General features: G+C 43.3%; 1 protein-coding gene across 2 annotated transcripts in view; it reads right to left on the bottom strand.

The window, feature by feature from the left end:
* LOC141158236 (cytochrome P450 4V2-like) overlaps window positions 1–25,229 on the bottom strand; it is a 127,559-nt gene that overhangs the window by 23,000 nt on the left and 79,330 nt on the right. For both annotated transcript variants that reach the window (XM_073645358.1, XM_073645357.1), the window contains exons 6-8: window positions 16,602–16,728; window positions 15,503–15,691; window positions 6,691–6,793 (exon numbers count right to left, since the gene is read on the bottom strand). In XM_073645358.1, coding sequence (XP_073501459.1) covers window positions 6,691–6,793; window positions 15,503–15,691; window positions 16,602–16,728 — 419 coding nt within the window. The remainder of the gene's footprint in view (window positions 1–6,690; window positions 6,794–15,502; window positions 15,692–16,601; window positions 16,729–25,229) is intronic.

Raw genomic sequence — 25,229 nt, 5'->3', positions numbered from 1 at the left:
ATTTTGCCACTCTGTCAGATGAGGAGGAGATCATCTATATAACGACCATACCACTTTATATAACCAAGATAAAGGTTGATGGTCGCATACAGACAATTCTCCCACCAAGACATATTGTTAGAACCCTCCTGTTAGTTTTTCTATCTTGTGTTTTGGGTCACGTGACCATCTGCCTATATATTCCAGCTCTGCCCTTCTGGCTTTGCTGGACTTCAGTGTTGTTTGACTGTCTTGCTAGCCTGGTGCTAGCACTTTTTTGTCAGTTTGTCTTTTGTGTTCTACAACAACTTCTGTTTAGGAGGTGTCCCATTTTTGTCCCAGTCCTTAGTTCTTTTAGGGACCCCTCCCTTAATTCTATAGGTCTTCGTTCAGACTAGCCGAGGACGAAGGCGGGTCTGTTCACTAGGAACAGGCAGCCCGCTACATCGTAGGGATTCAGCTTAGTCTTACTGTAGGGACAGCTTTCCCCTATCTTTCCTTAGTTCTTGTTGCAGATCATAACAGTAAGTCCAGCCCAAAAAAAAAAACTTAAAAGGAAAGAAATTTGGGGATCAGTATGGTTTCTGTCCAGGAGTTGGCTCAACGCTTGCAGGGATTGTCTCTGGAGGTGGCCGAGCTCCAGCAACACGTGACTAGTTGTTCTAGAGTGCATTTTGTCGATCCCAAGGTAGGACTGCCTGATGCTTTTTGTGGCAAACAGCAAGATTTTTTTTCCTTTAAAAATGCTTGTTTGTTATATTTTTGTTTGAGACCAAGATCCTCTGGGAATGAATCACAGCGCATTGGTTTTATTATGTCACTTTTGCGCAAGGAACCACAGGGGTGGGCCTTTTCTCTCCAACCTAATGATCCATGTTTGGGGTCTGTTGAGGAATTTTTTTCTGCTATGGGGCTATTATATGACGATCCTGATCGAATCTCATCTGCTGAATCAGAACTTAGACGTTTGAATCAGGGGTCAGATGATGTTGAAAATTATTGCACACACTTCAGGAGATGGGCCTCAGAGGTTAAATGGAATAATTCTGCGCTGAGATGTTTATTTCTTGCTGGTCTGAGTGAAAGGGTTAACGATTTACTAATTGAATTCCCTGCACCTGAGACACTGCAGGAGGCTATGCAGTTAGCTGTTCGTGTGGACAGGAGACTGAGGTCCAGGGTGATTGATGTGAAAACTCGTCAGGTCCTAGTTCCCAGAAAATCTGCTCTGACAGCGAAGCACCAATGGAGGTGGGGACAATGTCACTCCGCTCTCAGGAAAGAGACCGGGGATTCGCCGAAGGTTTGTGTCTTTATTGTGGTAAAGCTGACCATTTGATTAAGTATTGTGAGCGTCGTTTAAGTAAAGAAAAAAAAAAGGTCAGTTACGCCTGTATAGCTTGTTTACGCTCTGCAGGATTATTTCTTTCTGGGAGTACTACTTTTCAGGGAGATTTGAATGAATTTCAGGTATTTGTGGATTGTGGTTCAACACTTAATGTGATTGATAAAGGGTTTTTGGAAAACCTGATATTGAAATCCATACCTTTGTCATCACCTATTTCTGTGGTTGCAATTGATAACACTCCTTTGAAATGTATTACTCACAAGACTGCTGCATTTTCCCTCACTATCAATGGAGTTCACCAAGAAATTTGGACTTGGTTGTTTTGGATAATTTGCCCTCTCCAGTTGTTCTAGGATTGCCTTGGTTAAAACTGCACTATCCTTTATTGGACTGGTCTACTAATGTGATTAAGTCTTGGAGTCCGAAGTGCTATGATAAATGTTGTAATGGTCGCATTGCGGCTGTGGTAAAAGGGGAATTACCGGTACCTATTCAAGATTTTTGGAGGGTTTTTTCGGAGGAGGAGTCGCAAGTTTTACCTCCTTATAGGGATTATGATTGCGACATTGAGTTTGTTCCGGGTGCTACTGTTCCCAAAAGTCGCTTGTTTAATCTGACTATCCCTGAAAGAAAGGCTTTGGAGGAGTACATAGAGACTAGCCTGGCTACTGGTCACATTAGACCTTCTAAGTCGCCGGTGGCAGTTGGATTCTTCTTTGTTAAAAAAAGGACGGCGGTTTACGTCCATGTCTGGATTTTCGTGAAATTAATAAGATTACCGTACGCAATTCCTACCCATTGCCGTTAATTCCTGACTTATTTAACCAGTTAGTGGGAGCCAAGTGGTTCTCCAAAATTGATCTCCGGGGGGCATACAATTTGTTACGAGTGAAGGAGGGTGATGAATGGAAAACTGCTTTTAACACTCCGGTAGGTCATTTTGAGAATCTGGTGATGCCTTTTAGTCTTACCAATGCACCTGCATTTTTTCAGAACCTTATTAACGACGTCCTGAGACCTTTGATTGGTAAGAATGTGGTTGTGTATTTGGATGACATCTTGATTTATTCGTCAGATCTGGAGTCCCATTGGCAGAGTGTACGTGAAGTTTTGCAGTTATTGAGTGATAATTCACTCTTTGCTCAGCTGGAGAAATGTGAGTTCGCTGTGCAGAAAATTAGTTTTTTGGGCTACATTGTCTCCAGCGAGGGCTTTGAGATGGACCCTGTGAAGGTTCAGGCTGTGCAGGAATGGCCTAGGCCTATTGGTTTGAAATCTATACAGAGATTTTTGGGTTTTGCCAATTATTACAGGAAATTCATTAAGAATTTTTCTGTAATTGTTAAACCTCTAACCGATCTCACCAAGAAAGGTGTGAATACGGCCCAGTTGACTACTGAGGCCATTGAAGCGTTTTAGTATCTCAAGGAGAGGTTCAGTTCTGCCCCTATCCTTATGCAGCCTGATGAGACCAAGCCTTTTTTGGTCGAGGTCGATGCTTCATCAGTGGGGTTCGGAGCAGTTTTGTCTCAGGAGAACAAGGGTGGAGTACATCCTTGTGCCTTCTTTTTGAGGAAATTTTCAGAAACCGAACTGAATTATGATGTTGGAAATCGGGAGTTGCTGGCTATTAAACTTGCGTTTGAACATTGGCGTCATTTTTTGGAAGGCGCTAGATTTCCTATTCAGGTTTTCACAGATCATAAGAATTTGATCTATCTGGATGCTGCCAAGCGCTTGAATGCCCGTCAAGCTAGGTGGGCACTTTTTTTTCTCGGTTTCATTTTTCTGTTACCTATATCCCTGGTACTAAGAATGTTAAAGCCGATGCTTTATCTCACAGTTTCTCTCCTACGATCAGTGCCGAGGAGGAGGAGAGCATTTTACTGAAAGGAGTTGTGGTGGAGGCTTTGGACTCCGTTTTGGAGAATGGGATTCTGAAAGCTCAAGATGATGCTCCATCTAACACTCCCCATGGGAGGTTGTTCGTGCCTAGAGCCTTTAGGAGAGATTTGTTTGTGGAGTTTCATGAGTCTCGGTTGGCAGGTCATCCAGGAATTTCGGAAACTAAGAGACTTATCAGTCGCAGTTTTTGGTGGCCTGGATGGCAGAAGGAAGTCATCAAGTGGGTGCGTCAGTGTACTGTGTGTGCTAGGTCAAAGGCTTCACATACTCCTGCTGCGGGGTTGCTTTGCCCTCTGGAAGTTCCTAATGTGCCTTGGACGCATCTCACAATGGATTTTATTACTGATCTTCCTGTGTCCGAGGGTTTTACTGTCATCTGGGTGGTCGTGGACCATTTTAGTAAGATGTGTCACTTGGTTCCATTCATTAAGCTGCCCTGCGCCAAGACACTCGCTAAGGCGTTTGTTAAGGAGATTGTCAAACTCCATGGCGCTCCCACAGATATTGTTTCTGATAGAGGACCTCAGTTTGTGGCTCACTTTTGGCGTGCTTTTTGTGACAGGTTGGGAGTCCATTTGTCATTTTTGTCTGGTTATCATCCTGAGTCTAATGGACAGACTGAAAGAAAGAACCAGGATGTTGAACAGTTTTTGCGTTGTTTTGTGGCAGACAATCAAGAGGTGTGGTCTGAGTTTCTGCCTCTCGCAGAATTTGCTCTTAACAATCATACATCCTCCTCTGCTGGGTGTTCTCCTTTTTTTTGTTGTACTGGGAGACATCCGTCTTTTGGTTCGTTCTCCAAATTAGAGTCGGCGGTGCCGGAGGAGGAGAATTTTTCCTGTGATTTGGAGAGAGTTTGGACTAATGTACGTTGCAATCTTCAAGAGGCTAACAAGAAATCCAAGAAGTATTTTGACAGGAAACGTAAAGAGGTTTTGTTTACTGTGGGTGACATGGTTTGGTTGTCCTCGAAGTACCTGCAGTTGAGGATTCCCTCTAAAAAATGGGTCCTAAGTTTATGGGTCCATTTAAAGTGCTTCAGGTTGTTAACACATCTGCTGTTAGGTTGAATGTCCCTACTTCCTGGAAGATTAATCTGGTGTTTCATGTTTCCTTGTTGAAAAAGGCTGACATTTCTGATAGGGACGCCACTGTCACAGTTCCTCCTGTGGTGGAAGACGGCGAATTTGAGATTTCGCGTATCTTGAATTCTAGATGGCATAGAGGGAGATTACAGTACCTTGTCTCCTGGAAGGGTTTCGGTCCATAAGACAACTCCTGGGTAAGGACGGATGATGTCTCTGCTCCTAGGCTTGTTAAAGCTTCCCACAGGAGGTTTCCGGATAGGCCTGGGCCTGGAGGATCCGGAGGATCCTCATAAAAGAGGGGGTACTGTTAGAACCCTCCTGTTAGTTTTTCTATCTTTTGTTTTGCGGTCACGTGACCATCTGCCTATATATTCCAGCTCCGTCCTTCTGGCTTTGCTGGACTTCAGTGTTGTTTGACTGTCTTGCTAGCCTGGTGCTTCGGTGCCTATTTCTGTCAGTTCGCTTGGTCCTCTGGGACCTCTAGTACTTTTTGTCAGTTTGTCTTTTGTGTTCTACAACAACTTCTGTTTAGGAGGTGTCCCATTTTTGTCCCAGTCCTTAGTTCTTTTTGGGATTCCTCCCTTAATTCTATAGGTCTTCGTTCAGACTAGCCGAGGACGAAGGCGGGTCTGTTCACTAGGAACAGGCAGCCCGCTACATTGTAGGGATTCAGCTTAGTCTTACTGTAGGGACAGCTTTCCCCTATCTTTCCTTAGTTCTTGTTGCAGATCATAACACATATAGAGGTTGGCCAATGAGGAGACGAATTTTGCCTCATTGTACAGCCTTTCATCTGTAGATTGAAAACATCTGCAAATATAAAAAAAGTTACTCTGTAAAATAAATTTTGTTTTACAGAGCATGTAGGACCATCATTCTGTGAAATAGTGATCACATTTGTTGAAATGGTATGATAAAGCTTCCAAAGGTAGATCGTATGGTGAGGAAGTATATAACGACATGATATCTTATGTAAGCCACATGTTTTTTTTCCCAACAAAGTTGTTGTAATGTGAGAAGATCCTTTGTATCTTTTATATATCCAGGAATGGTTTTGACCATAGGTTGTCAAGGGTCATCTAACCAAGAAGAAATATGTTTACTTAATGATCCAATTCCTGCAACAATCGGATGAACAGGAAGTGGAAAAAGTTCTTTTATGCGTTTTCGGCAATACATTAAAAATAGCAGTGGTTGCATTTTCTAACAAAGTATTCACATTGTTTTTTATTTATAATACCCAAAGATATACCCACTGCCAGGAGACACAATGGTTCCCTCTTTTACTTAGTGTTTATAGTGTGCTTACGGTGTACTTATCGTTGACTGATCACTGCCTACTGCAGCCCCGATGACTAAAAGCAAGTGGCTGTATGGAGAATATACGTAATTTCATGTTCTCCCTGTTACTGCACTGCCAACTAGACGATCACATATTTAAAATGGTGTTTACCTGCAGATTACCATTATGACTACAGGTAAAAATTTTCTTTGGCTTGATTCACTGTTCTTTGGCTAGAATCAATAGTACTCTACTGTGCCAACTACTGTTCATATATGGAGGGCCCATCAGGGGATTCAAGTATTTGCCGTGGGCCAGTCCTCTTGCTACAGGGTAGAAGCAGGATATATGACCTGCAGCTTCTGTCACAGGCAGTTAGCCCATGAAGCATAATTGACTAATATAACATAAGTGACAAGGTAGCAACAGAGTCTGTGCGATTTTAGTGCTTCCTCTTTGCTGCTTATTATGTCTGCAGCGGTAACTCCAGAATGCTACAGCCAATTACTGGTCTCAGCAGTCTTATGCCATCTACCTCAGCAATGCCCGCTAAGCAGAATGATTGGTTTCAGTGGTCACGTGTTGAGGATGGGATGTCCACACTGCAGCTTTGCAGCAAAGACTAGGGGTGGGTGGGGGAAAACAAAGAAAGGGAATCGGCATTAGAGCAGCAGTAAACAATGCTACAAATAATAGTCCACAAAGGTACTGTATACTAATCAGGCTTCCCTGAGCACATTATAGAACATTATTTGTTTACCGCCTCTTTCTGCTACCTTGTCAGTCTTGTGGCATTAGCCAGTTGTGCATCATGATTTAGCTGCCTTTCACAGAATCTAGATTATTTTGTTAATTTAAACTGATCAATTAGGATATTTTACTTTAAAACCAGACAGTCCCTTTTATGGTAACTTTCTTCATTTTGACTATAAAAATATTTTTTTATTTGAATTTTTCTGCATTATACAAATTACATCGTGCATCACAGGCTGGGCTATTTAATAGACTTTGTATGACAGAGACTTGTGTTGTTCATCAATAAAGCAACTAATTTGGCTAAGAAATGATGTATTGAAGATAGGTCTTACCAAATGTGTCATCAAGCTCTTTGTGAACCTTCTTCTGAACTTCAGGATGAGATCCCAATAAAAACAAGGACCAGTTAAGTGCAGCAGCTGTCGTATCATGGCCCTAAATGTAAAATTGTATTATTGTTATTGCATTGTTGGATTATATTACCACTGAAATGGCAAATTGATTATAAAGCAACATTTATTTGTAAGACTTAACCATTATCGCATCTATTATTTTTTTCCTGCCAAAAGTTGCATTTTTGGCACAGAAACTTCTGCTGCAATTACATAAAGGGCGTCTGTCGGTAGGATCAACCCTCCTAAACCATCTACATGGACATGCAAGTCATAGGAAGCTGAATAAAATAATGACGTGATATCTACAAACCAATGTCTTATTTCAGAAAAATCCACATTTTTCTTAATATGTAAATGAGCTTTTAAGATCTATGGGTGGGACGCAGATGTCCCTGAGATTCTACCTCCAGAGCTTATTTTAAATGAAAGGCGGCATTACAAGTGTGAGATATGTAGAATCGGGAGAGCAGACTGTCAGCCATTACATGTCTCACACTGATAACGGCCCATTTCAATTAAAATATTTTATGGAGGCAGATTCTCTTGGAGATCTATGTGTCACCTATAGAATTTAACAGCTTATTTACTTATCAAGAAAAATTTGGATTTTTCTGGAATAAGACATCAAATCGCAGATATGAATGTATCATTTTATTCAGCTTCCTATGACCTAGATGCCCACATAAACGGCTTAGGAGAGTTGATCCTACTGACTGATTCCCTTTAAGGTTTGAACATACCTTTAACATACTGTTGGGAACTTGGGATACATTTTCACCATAAAATGTAAATAGATGTCTAATATTAATTCCCTTTTTACACACCAGTATTTGAATTTGCCATACTGAGGAAATCAGTATCGACCATTCTTATTTTAATTCCGTTTAGGAGATAAATAATTATAAAGAAACTATCAGTATCACACCAGAGACAACCGATTTCATGTGTTTCTGTTTGATCATTTGATCGGCCAGGTACCGACTCTCCCATTCTGTGGAAGCCACAGCCATCTATGTACAATTTTAGTATAATGTGGCTGCTATTCATATGGATAGATTTATTTCACTTCAAGGACAGTTAAATCCACCAGATTCAGGTTTTGCCTCACTGAGGGGAATCCTGAGCAGGGAAATGTGATTGGTTTTATGGAAAGGAGGGGTGTCTTCATTACACAATCCCTTTAAATAACTGATTACTTTGGTATTTGCTTAAAGAGAACCAAAACTAATGCCATGAATGTAAAGGTGCTTTAACCCCTTCCCGATGAGCACCGTATATACAGCGCTGCGGGAGCTGCGTTCCCGCAAACCGCCGTATATATAGTATGCTGCTTCACAATCGCGCAGGCTCACGCTGAGGGCTGCTGCGATTGTGTGTGGGTGTCAGCTCTATATGAAAGCTGACACCCCGCAGCAATGCCCACGATCAGTGCTAGTGTGTCACCCTGGCCTGGATGCCACAAAATGTAATAAAGCTGTGTCTGAGAGCAAGGGGGAGGTTCTCTAGTCAGGGGAACATTAGCATGCAGTACCTCCTGTCTCAGGCCAGTAGGGGGAGCAGGCTGCCCCTATAAAAGCTGGTGCTGGGGGCAGGGTTAGAGAGAGCTGGGCGACCTGTCTCAGGATTCAGGTCCCAGAGCAGAGAGGGACAGTTGCACTGCACCTAAGAGGAAGTGTGGCAGGAGGAGAGCCACAAGCCAGAGACAAGGGGCGAAGAGAGCCTGATAACGGACTTAATTTACCAGACTTTGGTGTCTGAGGCTGGGAGGATTCCACATCCCCCAGCAGATAACAGTCCGCAGGGGACTGTATATTCCTTGGCCTAAGAAGCCTGGAGGCCCTGCCACAACAGAAGGGACCAGCAAAGCCGTACAAGGCTGGGAGCAGAAAGGAACCCACGTCGCAGGCCATACAGGCGAGAGTACACGGAAAGCTCGGAAACGTGGGCTGTTACCCTATAACGAGGAGATAGCCAGAAGGAGCACGGAAAGCACGGTAGGCCTACACCCTCACCCTGACCAGGGCCAATTTCCCCGTTGCTCTCAGACATCCAGGTCCCCTCCTAGCTGGGACTGTTTATGGGTGAATTTACCTGTTCTATTAAAGACCCTGGACTGCAACCTGTTGTCTGCGTGCTCCTTGCTCCTCCAGCACTATCAGCACTGGGACTCTCACTACCATCACTCCCACCATCCATTATACTGCCCTGGGGCCGCACTCTTCCCGTGGGGAGTCACACTACCCTAGCTGCACACCTCATCAGCCCCAGCGGTCTGCATGCAGCGGCGGTTCCTAATAACCGCAATCCACGGGTGGCGTAGTCGGACATAATCATCAGCACATAACGGACTACCACTGCCCTGACCACCCTGAGCCACGGAACCGGGTTGCCACTACTACTCCCATCGTTCCCCTATTGCCCGGAACCGAGTGCCCCAAGGCCCAGGGGGCGAGTCACTAGCACCAATCGCAGGTGTTTAACCCCTCCGATGCCGCTGTCAATAGTGACAGCAACATCGCGGGGCATCGCAGAGGGAGCGAGCCCCCTCTGTGCTTCCATCAGCACAACGCCATGCGATTGCATTGTGCTGATGGTCTCCATGTTGACCCCCGGTCCCAAGATGGCCACGGAGTCCTTCAGGGTCCTGCAGGAAGCTGGCTTCTCAGAGCTTGCTCAGAGAGCAGGAGCTGAGACTCTTCCTTTCTGCCTGTCAAACGCTGATCTGATGCTCTGCAGTGCAGAAGCACTGCAGAGTGTTAGATCAGCGATCAGGGCAGGGAAAGTTAATGTCCCATAGTGGGGCAATGTAAAAAAGTTTAAAAAAAATGATAGAAATATAAAAAAAAAAAATCACAAAATAAAGAACAAAAAAAGAAAAAATATGAATCCAATAAATACATTTATCTGTGTTAAAAAAAAATAAACAAAAAAAAGTACACATATTTGGTATCACTGCGTTAGATACGACACGACCTATATGTATAACAGTTCCACTAGTTAACCCCTTCAGTGAACACCGTAAAGAAAATAAATTAAAAGCAAGTCAAAAAACTATGTTTTATCAACATACCACCGAACAAAAAGTAGACTAAAACGAGATCAAAAAGACACAAATAAATAAAAATAGTACCATTGAAAACGTCATCTTGTACCACAAATAACAAGCCACTAGTGATGAGCAAGCATGCTCGTCACTACTCGTTACACACCCGAGCATTACAGTGCTCGAGATGCTCATTACTCGGCGAGTATTTTTTGAATGTTCGGGCGGGAGCTCGAGTCCCCGCCTCGCATGTTTGGCACATATTAAGCAGTCAATTTCCATGGAGGGATTACCTGACAGTCACTGTAATGCCGTACCCATCATTGGGTCTATATAAGACCCAGGACACTATGCTTGTCACAGTCTACTGGTCAAAGAGGCAGAGTAGGGAGAGCATCTGAGCAAGGGAGAGAATTGGCGGTTATTTTAAAGAGAGATTCCACACCACAATTACTAATCTACTCTAACAGTCCTCCTAAGGGCTCATTCTGTAGAATATTAATTCTGCTGATAGCACTAGTTAGGCAGAGTTTGTGGAGACCTAGTATAGTACAGAATACTCCTATCAATAGCACTAGATATCACGGCTAATAACATTCTTTTTGTTCTTAATCCTGCTAATTTTAGTGAAAAGCAATATAATACACAATTTTTACTGCTCTACTTTCTTGTTAGCAGCATACAGCCAGATTTGGTTGATTTGAATAGCATTGCTGTATTATGCAAGCAGAGAAACTTGCCCATCATCTCAGGTGGTCAAATATTACTGCAGTATTAATCCTGAATTTTTTTGGAAGCTGCAAAATATTATACTCCATTTACTGTAAAGTCTGATATTTGTGTGTCCAAAATATATCCACACTTGTTTGCTGACCAATAGCATCGCTATACCGGCACTGCCAACAAAAAAATGGTCATCAGACGTGATCAAATATTACTGCTGTAATAACCCTGACATTTTTTGCAAGCTGCAAAATATTATACTCCATTTAAAGTCTGCCAGTTGTATGTTCAAAACATATCCACACTTGGCCGCTGACCAATAGCATCCCTATATCGGCACTGCCTAAAAAAATTGGTCATCAGACATGATCAAATATTACTGCGGTAATAACCATGACATTTTTTGCAAGGGGCAAAATATTAAACTCCATTTAAAATGGGCAAGGTGCGTCGTTAGGAATGGGGAAGTGGACGTGATGCTGTTGTTGCCCGCAGAGCCCGAGGCTGTGGGCAAGATGAAACTGTGCCTGCTGAGGGAGCACAACAAGCTCCCACATCATGTCGACATAGCTTCCTGTCCCACTTTCTATGGGACCGCGGAACATCACCATTGAAGCCAGACCAGTGTGAAAAGGTTGTTGGTTGGATAGCAGATAATGCTTCCAGTCAGTTTGCCAACACCACCACCACCCTGTCTTCCACACGGTCCAGTCTCAGTAGCCGTGAGTTTGGACTACATACTCCTCACCCTGATCCTCCTTCCTCCCACCATGCCGAGTGCATGAAGACAAGTGATCCCACACTTGGACACTCTGAAGAGCTGTTCACATTTCCATTTATCGTTTATAGATTCTGGCCTCTCGCTTCAAGCGAGGCAAGAGGAGATCACATGAAGCGATGCCCAAATATTTGAGCAGCCATGGTCACATGAAGGCGAAGGTGGGAAAGTGCAATTACTGTCGCAAGAGGTGGATGATGATGAGACACAATTGCCAGCAAGTCAGGAAGAGGCCGAGGGTGCATACATGGAATACGAGGTGGTGGACAATGAAGTCACTGACCCAACCTGGCAAGGTGACATGCATAGCAAGGACAGAGGGGGAGGGAGGCGTAGTACCACAACAGGCAGGAACAAGCAGTGGGGTTACCACAGACACAAGGCAGACAACTGTTCCCCAAAACACCAATACGAGGGAAGTTGCCAGTCCAACTGTTAGGTCTTCCCGAGTCTGGCTCTTTTTTAAAGACTGTCCAGTTAACCCAAAAAAGGCCATTTGCAATATTTGCCATGACAGCATCAGCAGGGGCAGAAAAACTACCAGCCTAACCACCACCAGCATGCTCAGGCACATGACAGCAAAGCACCCGACTAGTTGGGCTGAACGACAGAGTACAGAGATGGTGTCTGCAGGTGACAACTGTCTTTTTCCCTATTGTGCGTATACGCCAATCCCCTGTCCATGATGCAGGTGAAGCTGCATCCCACCCTGCACCTGTCGTTGCACACTTGCAACCATAACCGTCAGCAACCACATCCACGTCCTTGTCCCAGCGCAGCGTTCAGTTGTCCCTACCCCAGTCCTGGGAATGCAAGCGCAAATCTGCAGCCACGCACTCACAAGCCACAATACTAAACTGACATATTTCTCGATTGCTTGCACTGGAAATGTTGCCTTTTAGGCTCGTGGAGACAGAAGCTTTCCGAAACCTTATGGTGGCTGTCCCTCGGTACTCTGTCCCCAGCCGCCTCTATTTCTTTTGGTGTGCCATCCCCGCCTTACACAAGCACATGTCCCAGAACATTACTTGTGCCCTCACCAACGAAGTTACTGGGGAGGTCCACCTAACCATGGACATGTGGACAAGTGCTTGTGGCCAGAAATGGTACATTTCACTGACGGCACACTGGATTAATATTGTGGAAGCCAAGACTCAGTTGGGTCCAGGGACGGAACACGTCCTCCTGATGCCAAGGATTGTGGGCCCTGGGTCAATCAGGGTTGCCCCCACATTCTACAGCTCCTGAACCTCCTCCTCCTCTTCAGCCTCCATCTCAGAAATGACCACATCAGTCTCAAGCTGGAAGCACTGCAGCACTGCCTCGGCCAAGCAGCAACAGGCTCACTTGAAGCTTATCTGCTTACAGCCAGGCATGGTCGTGTGTGACAATGGCCGATAGCTGGTGGAGGCTCTGAAGCTTGGCAACCTTGCACACATACCATGCCTGGCCCATGTGCTCAACTTAGTGGTTCAGCAGTTTCTCAAAGCCTACCAAAATCTGCCTGAGCCACATGTGTGCCCATTTCCGAAAGTCAGCTACAGCTTCCGCCGCCCTGACAGTGCTTCAGCAGCGTTTGCAGCTTCCAGCTCACCGACTGGGGTGTGATGTCACCATATGTTGGAACTTAACGTTGCATATGTTGAGAAGGATTTGTGAGTATCACAAGGCAGTTGTTGAGTACCAACTTCAACACGCCCATTGGTATTCAGGTCAGCCTCCACGCATAAGAGCTAATAAGTGGGCATGGATGTCTGACATCTGTGCCATCCTCCAAAACTTTGAGGACTCGACCAAGATGGTGAGCGGCGATGACGCCATAATTAGCATCGTCCCGCTTCTCTGTCTACTGAAATGCAAGGAACTATACAGGGTGATGCTACACAGCCCAGCCTCATCTCAACGCGGATTGGGTAATAATGAGGAGAAGGAGCAGGAGGAGCAGGAGCTGGTTTCCAAATTCCATTAATTCTTGTGAAGCACATGAAGGATTAATAAACTTCTTGAATGTGGTTTTGAGCTCCTTGAGGGGTGCAGTTTTTAGAATAGTGTCAGTTTTGTGTATTTTCTGTCATATAGACCCCTCAAAGTCACTTCAAATGTGATGCGGTCCCTTAAAAAAAATGGTTTTGTAAATTTTGTTGTAAAAATGAGAAATCGCTGATCAACTTTTAACCCTTATAACTGCCTAAAAAATCATGTTTCCAAAATTGTGCTGATGTAAAGTAGACATGTGGGAAATGTTATTTATTAATTATTTTGTGTGACATGACTCTGATTTAAGGGCATAAAAATTAAAATTTTGAAAATTGAAAAATGTTCACTTTTTTTCATCAAATTTCCGATTTTTTCACAAATAAACGTAAGTCATATGAAAGAAATTTTACCACTATCATGAAGTACAATATGTCACGAAAAACATGTTTCAGAATTACCGGGATCCGTTGAAGCGTTCCAGAGTAATTACCTCATAAAGTGACACTGGTCAGAATTCAAAAAATTGGCCTGGTCAGGAAGATGAAAACAGGTTTCAGGGTGAAGGGGTTAATGCTGATGAAATTCTTACTTTTCTTGTAGAAATTTGTTTTGCTGTTTTAGAGAAGTTGATAATTGAAATTTGGTGCTAACGAGCTGCAAGTGCAGTGAGCGGGGTGGTACATTGCACTTGTATTTCTCCTGCCTTTCTCCCTATTCCCCGCAGGCGGGGAATAGGAAGAGACGCTGGAGAACTGTAAGTTCATTGTCCTTCTCCTCTGTACTTGTGGCTCATTAACTGTAATATTATCTATAGATTTTTCTAAAACAGCAAAACAGATTTTTATTTAAGGATTTAATCAGTATTAAATGGGTTATCCAGGTTTGACATGAAAGTCTATAAACACTGTATGTGACTGCAGACTTGTGGATCCTTGCGGTCAAGATTTCCCATTGCCAGCGGCAGTCATGTAACCGCAAGTAAGCGATATGTACTGGCCACATTCCGACTAGATGTGTGCAGCTTCGCACCATATTGAGTGATACCGCACACATCTAGTTAGCCAGATTTTTGTTGTGCGGAACGCTATAGCCCATCATGAATTAGACGAGTTGTGTTGTCATGCCCCCTTTGAGCTCCTGTCATGCTTCAGCTCTGCCCATTTTGGCTCAGCTGAGAGAATCTGGAATGAAAATACCAAAATTCACAAGATTTAGTCGCAACTCTGAGTTGCCACAAAATTTTGCAACTTTTCAAAGCCTTTATTCCACTTTTTTGGTGTAAAAACTTTGATGAATCAGGACCTTAATTCTTAAAATAGTTCATATGATTATGAATACTTTTGTAATAGTTTGTGAACAAAACATTTTACCACCAAAGTGATCTGTGTCTGGAGATGAAATGATCATATGATGTCTCCACAAGCATCACATCTTTGTACAGTGACATCGAGGACCGGAGATAGAATACAAGAGAGCATGGAGGAGAAAGAAGGCATATTCCACAGGCAAAGTGCTATTATGGCTACAATTTGTGAGGTTACTGAGACTCATTAGAATCTTACATCCCCACTTAGGCCTTGTTCACACACTGTGGACTGCACACAAGTTTCATCACAGATTCCATGCTAAAATATGTTTAAAAGCACAAATAATTCCCATCCTATACCGGTAAATAGGCTAACTGCAATCCCGTTTACATAGTACAGAACATTACCATGTGGTTCAAACTATTAGCTGTATCATAGAAAAAAAGTCCAGTGGGGCAAAACTTTGTATGGATTTGCTGCATAAATGCCGTACATCCGTAGATTTCTGCCACAGATCATGCAGTAATTACATGTTGGATTTGTTAATCTAATCCATGTGAACATACCCAAGGAATGCCAGTATCTTTTGAGATTGTTTCTGCAACAACATTGAAAATGTTTATAATTTGTATCTGTCTGGAGGTCTGGAGGACAATATGAAAATTGTCCAAGCCAAATAGTATAAAAACATATTCTAATTAAACATGGCTTAAAGTTAATAAGATGCTAAATCAATTTAAGTTTTTATGCTTGTTTAACATAAACAAATAAGAAAGACTTATTTTTTATGTCTGCCCATGACATATTCGACAGCAAATATTTAAAAGCTAAATGTTGTAATGTAAGTGTTGTGGATATATCAAATGAATTTTTTTAGATTTAAGAAGAGAAAGCTACAATAACTTTCTATCATGCTTATACCTCAAACATGAATGTATCCACTTCTTCACGGATGTCCTTGTAGCTCAATGTATTGCCAGCATCATCAGTTGCTTTCAGAAGCATATCTAGGAAGGCATTTCTTTTTTTCGTTTTCTTAGCTTCATTATCATCATCTTTGTCAGCATTAGATTTGACATTCTTTAGTTCCTGGGCTCTTTCTAAAATTGTCTAAAGCAAAAAACATGTAATAGTTGAAGGACTGTCAAATTATAATAAAATGTAAGAATTTGAAAAACATTACATTTCAGTGATACCTCAGTATTAGCCATCAGAATATGACATGAGTATACTTTTATTAAAGTAGAAGAATACCTGTAGCTGCATCATAATATCTAACACAATGCAACCGGGTAACTCTATACCAAAAAGAATTCTAAAGTATAAAGCCAAATAAGTCACAGCCCATATTTAGATGTGATTTTCGCATCAAATGATTTCCTGGGTGAGGACCAGTTTCTTACCTTCTTTTCAGAATAAAATGGAATTGGAAACTAGCAGCTCTGATAAAATCTCTGTGGCTTTTACTGATTAAGGTTCAAATCTAAGGGTCCATTTACATGAACCAATTGGCGGCACTAAACAGATCGGCGGTCATTTAAAAGCCTGTTTACACAGACAGACCGCTCAAAACGATGTGCACTGAACTATTTGTAAGGCTACATACCCACAAAGAGCTTTGGTGAGTTGTTGATGTTGCAGTTTTTATGCATTTCAGCAGCTGTCAAGTAAATTAGGTAACCTGCGTTTTTTATTGCGTTTTTGGATGCATTTATCTACATGTGTTTTTATTGCATTTTTTACCTGCAGTGTTTCCGCATCTAATGCAATTCTATGGGAAAAATCTGCACAGAAAGCACTGGCGGCCCAGGTCTTTTTACGCTGAGTAAAAAAAAAAGCACAGAGGGCATGATATTTCTATAAATCCCATCCACTTCACTGGAACTGTAAGATTCTGCATTTTTGGAGCACCAAAACTCTGCAGTGTGCAAGACTCACCAAAAACTCATCGTGGGCACATAGCCTAATAGACAGGCATTTCTAAACCAGTGTAACATGTAATATATGCACCACCACTAACCTGGTCAGTAAATGAATGGAGAATTTTTAAGTTTTTATTATGTCTCTTTCCAGTTTTTAAATTATAATAAATGAAATCTGGCCACAACCAAGGCATCTTCTGACGACGATGTATCATGTCACTCATTCTAATAGGGAAAAAAAAGAAAAATACATGTTTGACTTATTGAACATTTTAAAGCATCAGTTTATCAAGGTAGCAGTTTATCAAATAAAATTAACAAGGAGGTCAGCAATCCCATGGTTCCTGGCTTCAAATGTCACCAAGGACAACATCTGCAAGGAGTTTGCATGTTCTCTCTGTAATTGCGAGGGTTTCCTCCAAGTTCTCCAGTTTTCTCCCACTCTACTGATAGGGAATATAGAATGTGGGACCAATAGGGACAGTGATTATGACGTCTGTAAAGCTGTCACATATCCCTGGGCCAGGGGCTCCTTCCCTGTCCCTAGCACTAAGGGCGCCCTAGCTATCCCTGCTCCCTGCTGATGACTTCTAATGGTGAAGATGCCAGGGTCATATACCTTGCTGAGATCCTGAATCTGCCCTTAATCTGTTCCCTCCCCCACCCAGGGAACTTGAGAGTAAAAGTGTAAGAAAATATACAAACCAGACTAACAAGGGAATATGTACAGGGATAAAGGAAAATACCAATCACACAAATATGCATTCATAAACAACAGAGTGAAACACCGGGGAGCGAAGGAAAAAAACAAATAGGAGAGGATGAGGATTTGCACACAACCGAATAAACAAGCAACAGTCTTTAGCTAAACACTCCAAATGCCTCCTCAAACAACCAACTCCTCCAGTTCCAGAACCAGGCAGCATGAAACTAACACTGGCATCCCTGATAGCCAGAGACCAGTAAATATAGGAAATGGAAGTGGCAAACACTAAACAACTGAGACCATCAACACAGGAAAGCTCTAGAAGCTCTCAACTCAACAGTTTAACCCCTGCACTGCTAGCAGAAACCTACCCCATTTAATAAAAGGGTGAGGTACTTCTAATCAGTGCAGGAAATCAGACACTGCGGTTTTCTGACACTTTTCTGTCGCGTTAAACCCATGACAAAAGTGCTGTGTAATTAACAACGATATATACAGCGGGTGAAATAAGTTTTGAACACATCACCAATTTGCTAAGAAAATATATTTTTAAAGGTGCTATTCACATAAAATTCTCACCAGGTGTCGGTAACAACCCATCCATTTCACACAGGCAAAAGAAATAAAACCATATATGTCCAAAAAAAATATTGTGTAATAATGAGAACTGACACAGGGAAAAAGTATTGAACACATGAAGAAAGAGAGATGCAAAAAGTCATGGAAAGTCATGATACCAGCTGAAATTTATCAGTAATTAGTAGTAATTAGAAAACAATACTGCCACTGAAAAATAATAACAGCTGGTTCAACTGATGGCCCATACAAAGGTGTCTCATTACCAAGGTGCCACACAAGGAACATCTAATGATGGGTAAAATAAGTGAGCTGTCCCAAGATCTTCGCAACCTTATTGTAGCAAAACATACTGATGCTATTGGTTACAGAAAAAATTCTAAACTACTGAAGGTCCCAGTGAGCACTGGCCCCCAATAATCCGGAAGTGGAAAAAACATAATTTCACTATAAACTGGCCACGACCAGGTACTCTCCTCAAGATTTCAGAGGAGTGAATAGAATTATCAGAAAAGTTGTCCAAGAGCCAAGGACTACCTGTGGAGAGCTACAGGAAGACCTGGAATCAGCAGGTGCAATTGTTTTAAAGAAAACTATAAGTAATGCTCTCAACCTCCATGGCCTTTTTGCACGCTCACTACGCAAGACCCCGCTGCTGAACAAAAATCATGTTCAAGTGTGTTTAAAGTTTGCTTAACAGCATTTACAGTGAAAAGCAATGAGCAAAAGGGTAACAATGTTTTGAACTTTTGATTTTCAGGTTCCATATCTCACCATCCACTACTGCTTCGAACGTGAGACTACCATCACTTTATAGACAATCATCTTGGCTATCTCATACACATATTTGACTTGCAACTAGAGATGAGCAAACATGTTTGAAAAACATTCGCCAATTTCAAATTCGGCACAAACATTGCACATTCGGATTTGTGATTGGTCACCCGAGCGTTTTTACTTAAAATTGGCCAAATTCGGTAAAAGTGGGGCAAATTATTGCGTTTCCATTACAGTATTTTTACCACTTTCGCTAGGATAGTGGTGCTGTATGAGTAGCAGGGGGGAAGTGTTTGATGGGGGGGGATGGGGAGAGGTCGGAGGAGCAGCGTGCTGGTAATCTATTTTTTTTTTCTTAACTTAATGTGTGCAGATTGCGGCAAGTCAATCAGGGCGCAGAAACCATCCACAATGTCCAGACATAAGGGCTTGTGCCATTGGCTGCTGAAATCACATGTCCCTCTCCATATAAAGAGCGGACATGTTGTTGTAGCACAATTTTGTGCTCATTGGTTGCTTCTAAGTCAGATAGTTTAGATAGATAGGGTCCTATATGGCTGTGAAAACGACCTTCCAGCAGATTAATATTTTTTGCTATTAGTGAGGTCCAGACAGAGACAGCAGGGCACAATTCAGCATAGAGCTCTGTTGTGCACTGCTTATATTGTGCTACATGCCTAAGTACACCTTTGAAACTCTCATTTTTTCTGTTACAGTGGATACGGAAAGTATTCAGACCCCTTTAAATTCTAAAAAGTTCATTTTTTATCTCATTAAAGTACACTCTGCACCCCATCTTGACTGAAAAAAACAGAAATGTAGAAATGTTTGCAAATCTATTAAAAACTGAAATATCACATGGTCATAAGTATTCAGACCATTTGCTCAGACACTCATATTTAAGTCACATGCTGTCCATTTCCTTGTGATCCTCGTTGAGATGGTTCTACTCCTTCATTGGATTCCAGCTGTGTTTAATTAAACTGTTAGGACTTGATTTGGAAAGGTACCCACCTGTCTATATAAGACCTCACAGCTCACAGTGCATGTCAGACCAAATGAGAATCATGAGCTCAAAGGAACTGCCCAAGGAGCTCAGAGACAGAATTGTGGCAAGGTACAAAACTGGCCAAGGTTATAACAGAATGTCTGCATTACTCAAGGTTCCAAAGAACCAGTGGCCTCCATAATCCTTAAATGGAAGAAGTTTGGGACCACCAGAAGTCTTCCTAGCCTGGCCGTCCAGCCAAACTGAGCAATCGTGGGAGAAGAGCCTTGGTGAGAGAGGTAAAGAAGAACCCCAAGATCACTGTGGCTGAGCTCCAGAGATGTAGTAGGGAGATGGGAGAAAGTTCCACAAAGTAAACTATCACTGCAGCCCTCCACCAGTCATGCCTTTTTGGCAGAGTGACCTGACAGATTCCTCTCCTCAAGAAAAAAGCCTGCATAGAGTTTTCTCAAAAACACATGAAGGACTCCCAGACTATGAGAAATAAGATTCTCTGGTCTGATGAGACAAAGATAGAACTTTTTGGTGATAATTCTAAGCGGTATGTGTGGAGAAAACCAGGCACTGCTCATCAGATGCCCAATACAATCCCAACAGTGAAACATGGTGGTGGCAGCATCAGGCTATGGGGGTGTTTTTCAGCTGCAGGGATAGGATGACTGGTTGCAATTGAAATAAAATGAATGCAGCCAAGTATCCTGTATGAAAACCTCTTCCAGAGTGCTCTGGACCTCAGACTTGGCCAAAGGTTCACCTTCCAATAAGACAATGACCCTAAATACACAGCTAAAATAACAAAGGAGTGGCTTCAGAACAACTCTGTGACCATTCTTGACTGGCCCAGCCAGAGCCCTGACCTAAACCCAATTGAGCATCTCTGGAGAGACCTGAAAATGGCTGTTCACCAACGTTCACCATCAAACCTGACAGAACTGGAGAGGATCTGCAAGGAAGAATGGCAGAGGATCCCCAAATCCAGGTGTGAAAAACTTGTTGCATCATTCCCAAGAAGACTCATGGCTGTACTAGCTCAAAAGGGTGCTTCTACTCAATACTGAGCAAAGGGTCTGAATACTTATGACCATGTGATATTTCAGTTTTTCTTTTTTAATAAATTTGCAAAAATTCAAGATGGGGTGCAGAGTGTACTTTAATGAAAAAAAATGAACTTTTTAGAATTTACCAAATGGCAGCAATGAAACAAAGAGTAAAAAATTTAAAGGGGTCTGAATACTTTCCGTACCCACTGTACTACTGTGATGCATACAGCAGGTCACATCTCAGCTTGTAATTTTCTGGTGGTGAAATATGCTGAGCTCGTTCACAGTAAAAAATCAAATTTTTTTCTGTTACTAAGGTGATACAGCGGACCACATCTCATCTTAAATTCTATTGTATACAGGCCTCATCCACAGTAAAAAAAATATAATTTCCTCTGTTACTAAGGTGATGCAGCAGGCCACATCTCAGCTTGAAATTTTTTGGAGCATATATTCTATTTTCTACAGGCCTCATCCACAGTAAAAAATTGAATTTTTCTGTTACAAAGGTGATACAGCAGGCCACATTTCAGCTTGAAATTTTTTGGAGCATATATTTTACTTTATACAGGCCTCCTATATAGTAGAATACCAGACCACCACCTCCGCACACAGACTATTCAAAGTGTGCTCCTCCATGTAGATGACCGGAATAGTGATGCTGATGACGGTATCGTTAGCACTAACCATCTTAGAAGCCATTTTGAAAATGTGCAGAAGGGTGCAGAGGTCCTTCATCTGTGTCCATTCCGCTAATGTGATTTGGACCACGTCCGCACTGCATTTGCCCAGGCTATACGACATGAGATACTGCATCAGTGCTCATCGCTGCTGTCAAAGTCACTGCAACATGTGCAGAATTGAATTACGCCACGTCAGCATATCGCATATCAACCAGTTATCCAGTAGTCCGAAAGATCTCTGTAGCGATGCAAGTCAATGACCCAGTTGCGAATGGCCGAAATGAGCACACAGTGACCGTCGTTTCTGCAGCAGCACATCCAGGCTGGGATAGTGGCAGACAAATTGCTGTACCATGAGGTAGAGGATGAGAGCCATGCAAGGCACGTGTGTGAGGTAGGGCTGCTAGCAGGTTTGCACAATTATTGCACACAGCCTTACCTGGCTCCTGGTTCAGTGGAGACAGCCATTGCTCAAACTCGGCATGGATAGCTGTCCACAACTCTTGATCTGTATGACTGTGATCTCCAAAGCATACTAATTTAAACACTGCCTGATTGCAGTGAGCCCAGACTGTGCAGTACAGAGGGGGGAGTCCACTCTACACTGTTGGAACAAGTGTCTCATTAAGGCAGAGGTTGAGGAGGTGGAGGAGGCAGAAGCAGTGGAGAAAGTCTTAGATACAGAGGTTTGTCCCACAAGTCTTCGGGATTCCAAGACTTGATGTCCAGTGACATCTTGGTGTCTAGTGGTTTAGTTCTCCATCCCCTGGTGTGTAGTGGTTTAGTTCTCCAACCCTAGCTGTTTAGTAGTTAAGTTCTCCAACCCCTGTTGTCTATTAGTTTAGTTCTCCATGTTCTGGTGTGTATTAGTTTCGTTCTCCAACCCTAGGTGTTTAGTAGTTTAGTTCTCCAACCCCTGTTGTCTAGTAGTTTAGTTCTCCATCTTCTGGTGGTTTAGTTCTCCATCCCCAAGCGCCCTGCAAGCCTTGGAGATTTCAAGACTTGTGGAACAGCCCATTCCCCGCCTGCCCCCACAGCCACCTGAGTCACCGAGTGCCCAGTCAGAGAGATGTAACACCCCTGGGCATACTTGCTTGTCCAGGTGTCAGTGGTGAAATGCACCCTGCCAGACATAGATTATTTCAAGAAATGAGTGATGTTGTCTGCAACATGCTGGTGTAGAGCAGGCACATCTTTCTTAGAGACGTAATGGTGACTGGGCAACTGGTACTAGGGGACTGTGACAGCCATCAGCTTTCGGAAACCATCTGTATCCACCATGCGGAAAGGCAGCATTTCCATGGCCAACAGATTGGAGATGGTGAAGTTCAAGCTCTTTAGCATGTGTAGGAGGAAACAATCTTTTACATGACCACAACTGCGGGATTGAGAGCTGGCTGCTGTGTTGAGAGAGGGTGGAGTAGGGTAAACACAGCAAGCTGCTGGACTGTGAGAGAGGTGCTGGTGGAGATGTTATGGTGGATTGCGAAAGATGGATGTGTTCGGTGTCTGAGATCAGCCAAAAAATGCAGGCATGTCGACTTCCATAACAGCTGACAAGTTGTCACCAACCCGACTGTAGCGGGTAAACAAGTGGAGGTTCTGCTGCCGGAGCTTTCTGCCCTGACAGCACAGTACAGTCCGTATGCACCTCAAGTATCTGAGTCTCATTAGGATCACCTCCACCCCCAAGGGTTAACGTCTGGTGACAAGGGTTTGGATTCTGCTCGGACCCTACTTCATCTGGCTCCGGATCAAAGTGAAAAAATTTTGGACATCGCTGCACATGCTTTCCTCCTCTTAAGTCTGTGAATCTTTGGATCAGACCTCTGATGTCCCAGAATAGAATGTGTGAACAGCTCTGCAGACTTGCCCATCTGTGGTTCCCCACAGTCAGTTGGGTGATTGGAGAGTTGGGGAAAACAAGGGTAATTGGGTGCCACCTCTGAGGACTGTACTGTGTGTGATGTTGAGGTGGAGGAAGAGGAACAGAGGCCACTTGATGTAGTGCTTGCTATATACTGCACATGCTCTTACTGGCCCTCATCTACAAGGCGTACCACTGTGCAGTTGCCAAAGAAAGGTAGTGGAGTAGCTCAACAAGTAACAGAAGTTGTCAAAATGCTGCGCAATTGCTCACTGCAGCAAAACAAACATACTTCTCATCTCTCATATCAACCCTGTCTCACAACAGCTATTGTTTCAATTCTCTCCTCCGTCAACCAGCTCCCTCTCCCTCTCCTCTCATCTCAGCTGAAGACTTTGCCTCATTCTTCAAGCAGAAGATTGACAATGTAAGGCAAACCTTTTGCTTAAAGTCCCCACGGCCCCTCCTCATAACTGCTCAACTATCCTCCTCCAAAACTAGCTTCTCTGCCATCACGGAAGATCAACTTTCCTCTTTACTCTCCAAATCACATCTCACCACCTGTGAAATTGACCCACCTCATTCCAAACTGTACCACAGTCTGTATCCCTACCCTAACTCACCTCTTCAACCTGTCACTAACAACTTGTGTCTTCCCCTCATGCCTCAAACATACCTCGATCACCCCCATCCTCAAAAATCCCTCCCTTGACCCATCCACTGTGTCTAGCAGTTATCTCCCCATATAATTTCTCTGCTATGCCTCTAAATTACTAGAACAACACGTCCATTTTGAACTGTCCTCCCACCTCTCCTCCTGCTCCCTCTTTGACCGCTTATAATCTGGCTTCCGACCACACCATTCCACTAAAACTGTGCTCACTAAAGTTACCAACGATCTACTAACCGCAAAATCCAAGCGACATTAGTTTGTCATCCACCTCCTGGACCTGGCATCTGCCTTCGACACAGTGGACCATTCCCTCTTACTACAGACTCTATGATCTCTTGGCATTACAGACTTGGCCCTTTCTTGGATCTCCTCATACCTAACAGCCAAGACATTCAGTGTCTACCACTCACACACCACCTCCTCATCTCGCCCCCTATCTGTCGGTGTCCCCTAAGGTTCAGTTGTATGACCCTTGCTCTTCTCCATCTACACCTTCGGCCTGGGACAGCTTATAGAGTCTCACGGATTTCAGTTTCACCTCTATGCTGATGGCACACAGATCTACCTCTCTGGACCTGATATCACCTCCTTACTAGCCAGAATCCCAGAATTTATGTCCACTATTTCATCTTTCTTCTCTGCTATATTTCTAAAACTTAACATGGATAAAACCAAATTCATCATCGTTCCACCATCTCATTCATCCCCCCAACTGACCTATTCATCAAAGTCAATGGCTGCCCACTCTCCCCAGTCCTGCAAGCTTGACACTGATCTCTCCTTCAAACCTGAGATCCAAGCCCTTTCCACTTCCTGCCAACTCCAACTCCAAAATATCTCTGGGATACACACATTCCTCAACCATGAATCTGCAAAAACACAACTGCATGTCCTCATCCACTCCCACCTTGACTACTGCAATCTCCTGCTCTGTGGTCTCCCTTCTATCACTCTCGCATCCCTCCAATCTATCCTAAACTCTGCTAGCTGACTAATCCACCCGTCGTCCTGCTATTCCCTGGCTTCTCCCCTCTGTCAATCCGTGCGCTGGCTCCCCATTGCCCAGAGACTCCAGTTGAAAAACCTAACTTTGGCATACAAAGCCATACAAAACCTGTCTCCTCCATACATCTGTGACCTAGTCTCCCGATACTTACCTGCACGCAACCTCCAATCCTCACAAGATCTCCTTCTCTACTTCCCTCTTATCTCTTCTTGCCAAATCAATTTGTCCTGTGCATCTCCCTTACTCTGGAACTCTTTACCCCAACACATCAGACTCTCGCCTACCATGGAAACCTTCAAAAGGAACCTGAAGACCAACCTCTTCTGACAAGCGTACAACCTGCAGTAACCCATTCTCCACCATACAGCTGCACGACCAGCTCTACCCTC

This window comes from Phyllobates terribilis, unplaced genomic scaffold, assembly GCF_046119375.1.
Source record: "Phyllobates terribilis strain yellow unplaced genomic scaffold, ASM4611937v1 Scaffold_1__5_contigs__length_1240528914, whole genome shotgun sequence".
Classification (NCBI taxonomy): domain Eukaryota; kingdom Metazoa; phylum Chordata; class Amphibia; order Anura; family Dendrobatidae; genus Phyllobates; species Phyllobates terribilis.
Note: the sequence above shows the minus strand (reverse complement) of the source record. Positions and strands in the feature narration are given on the sequence as shown.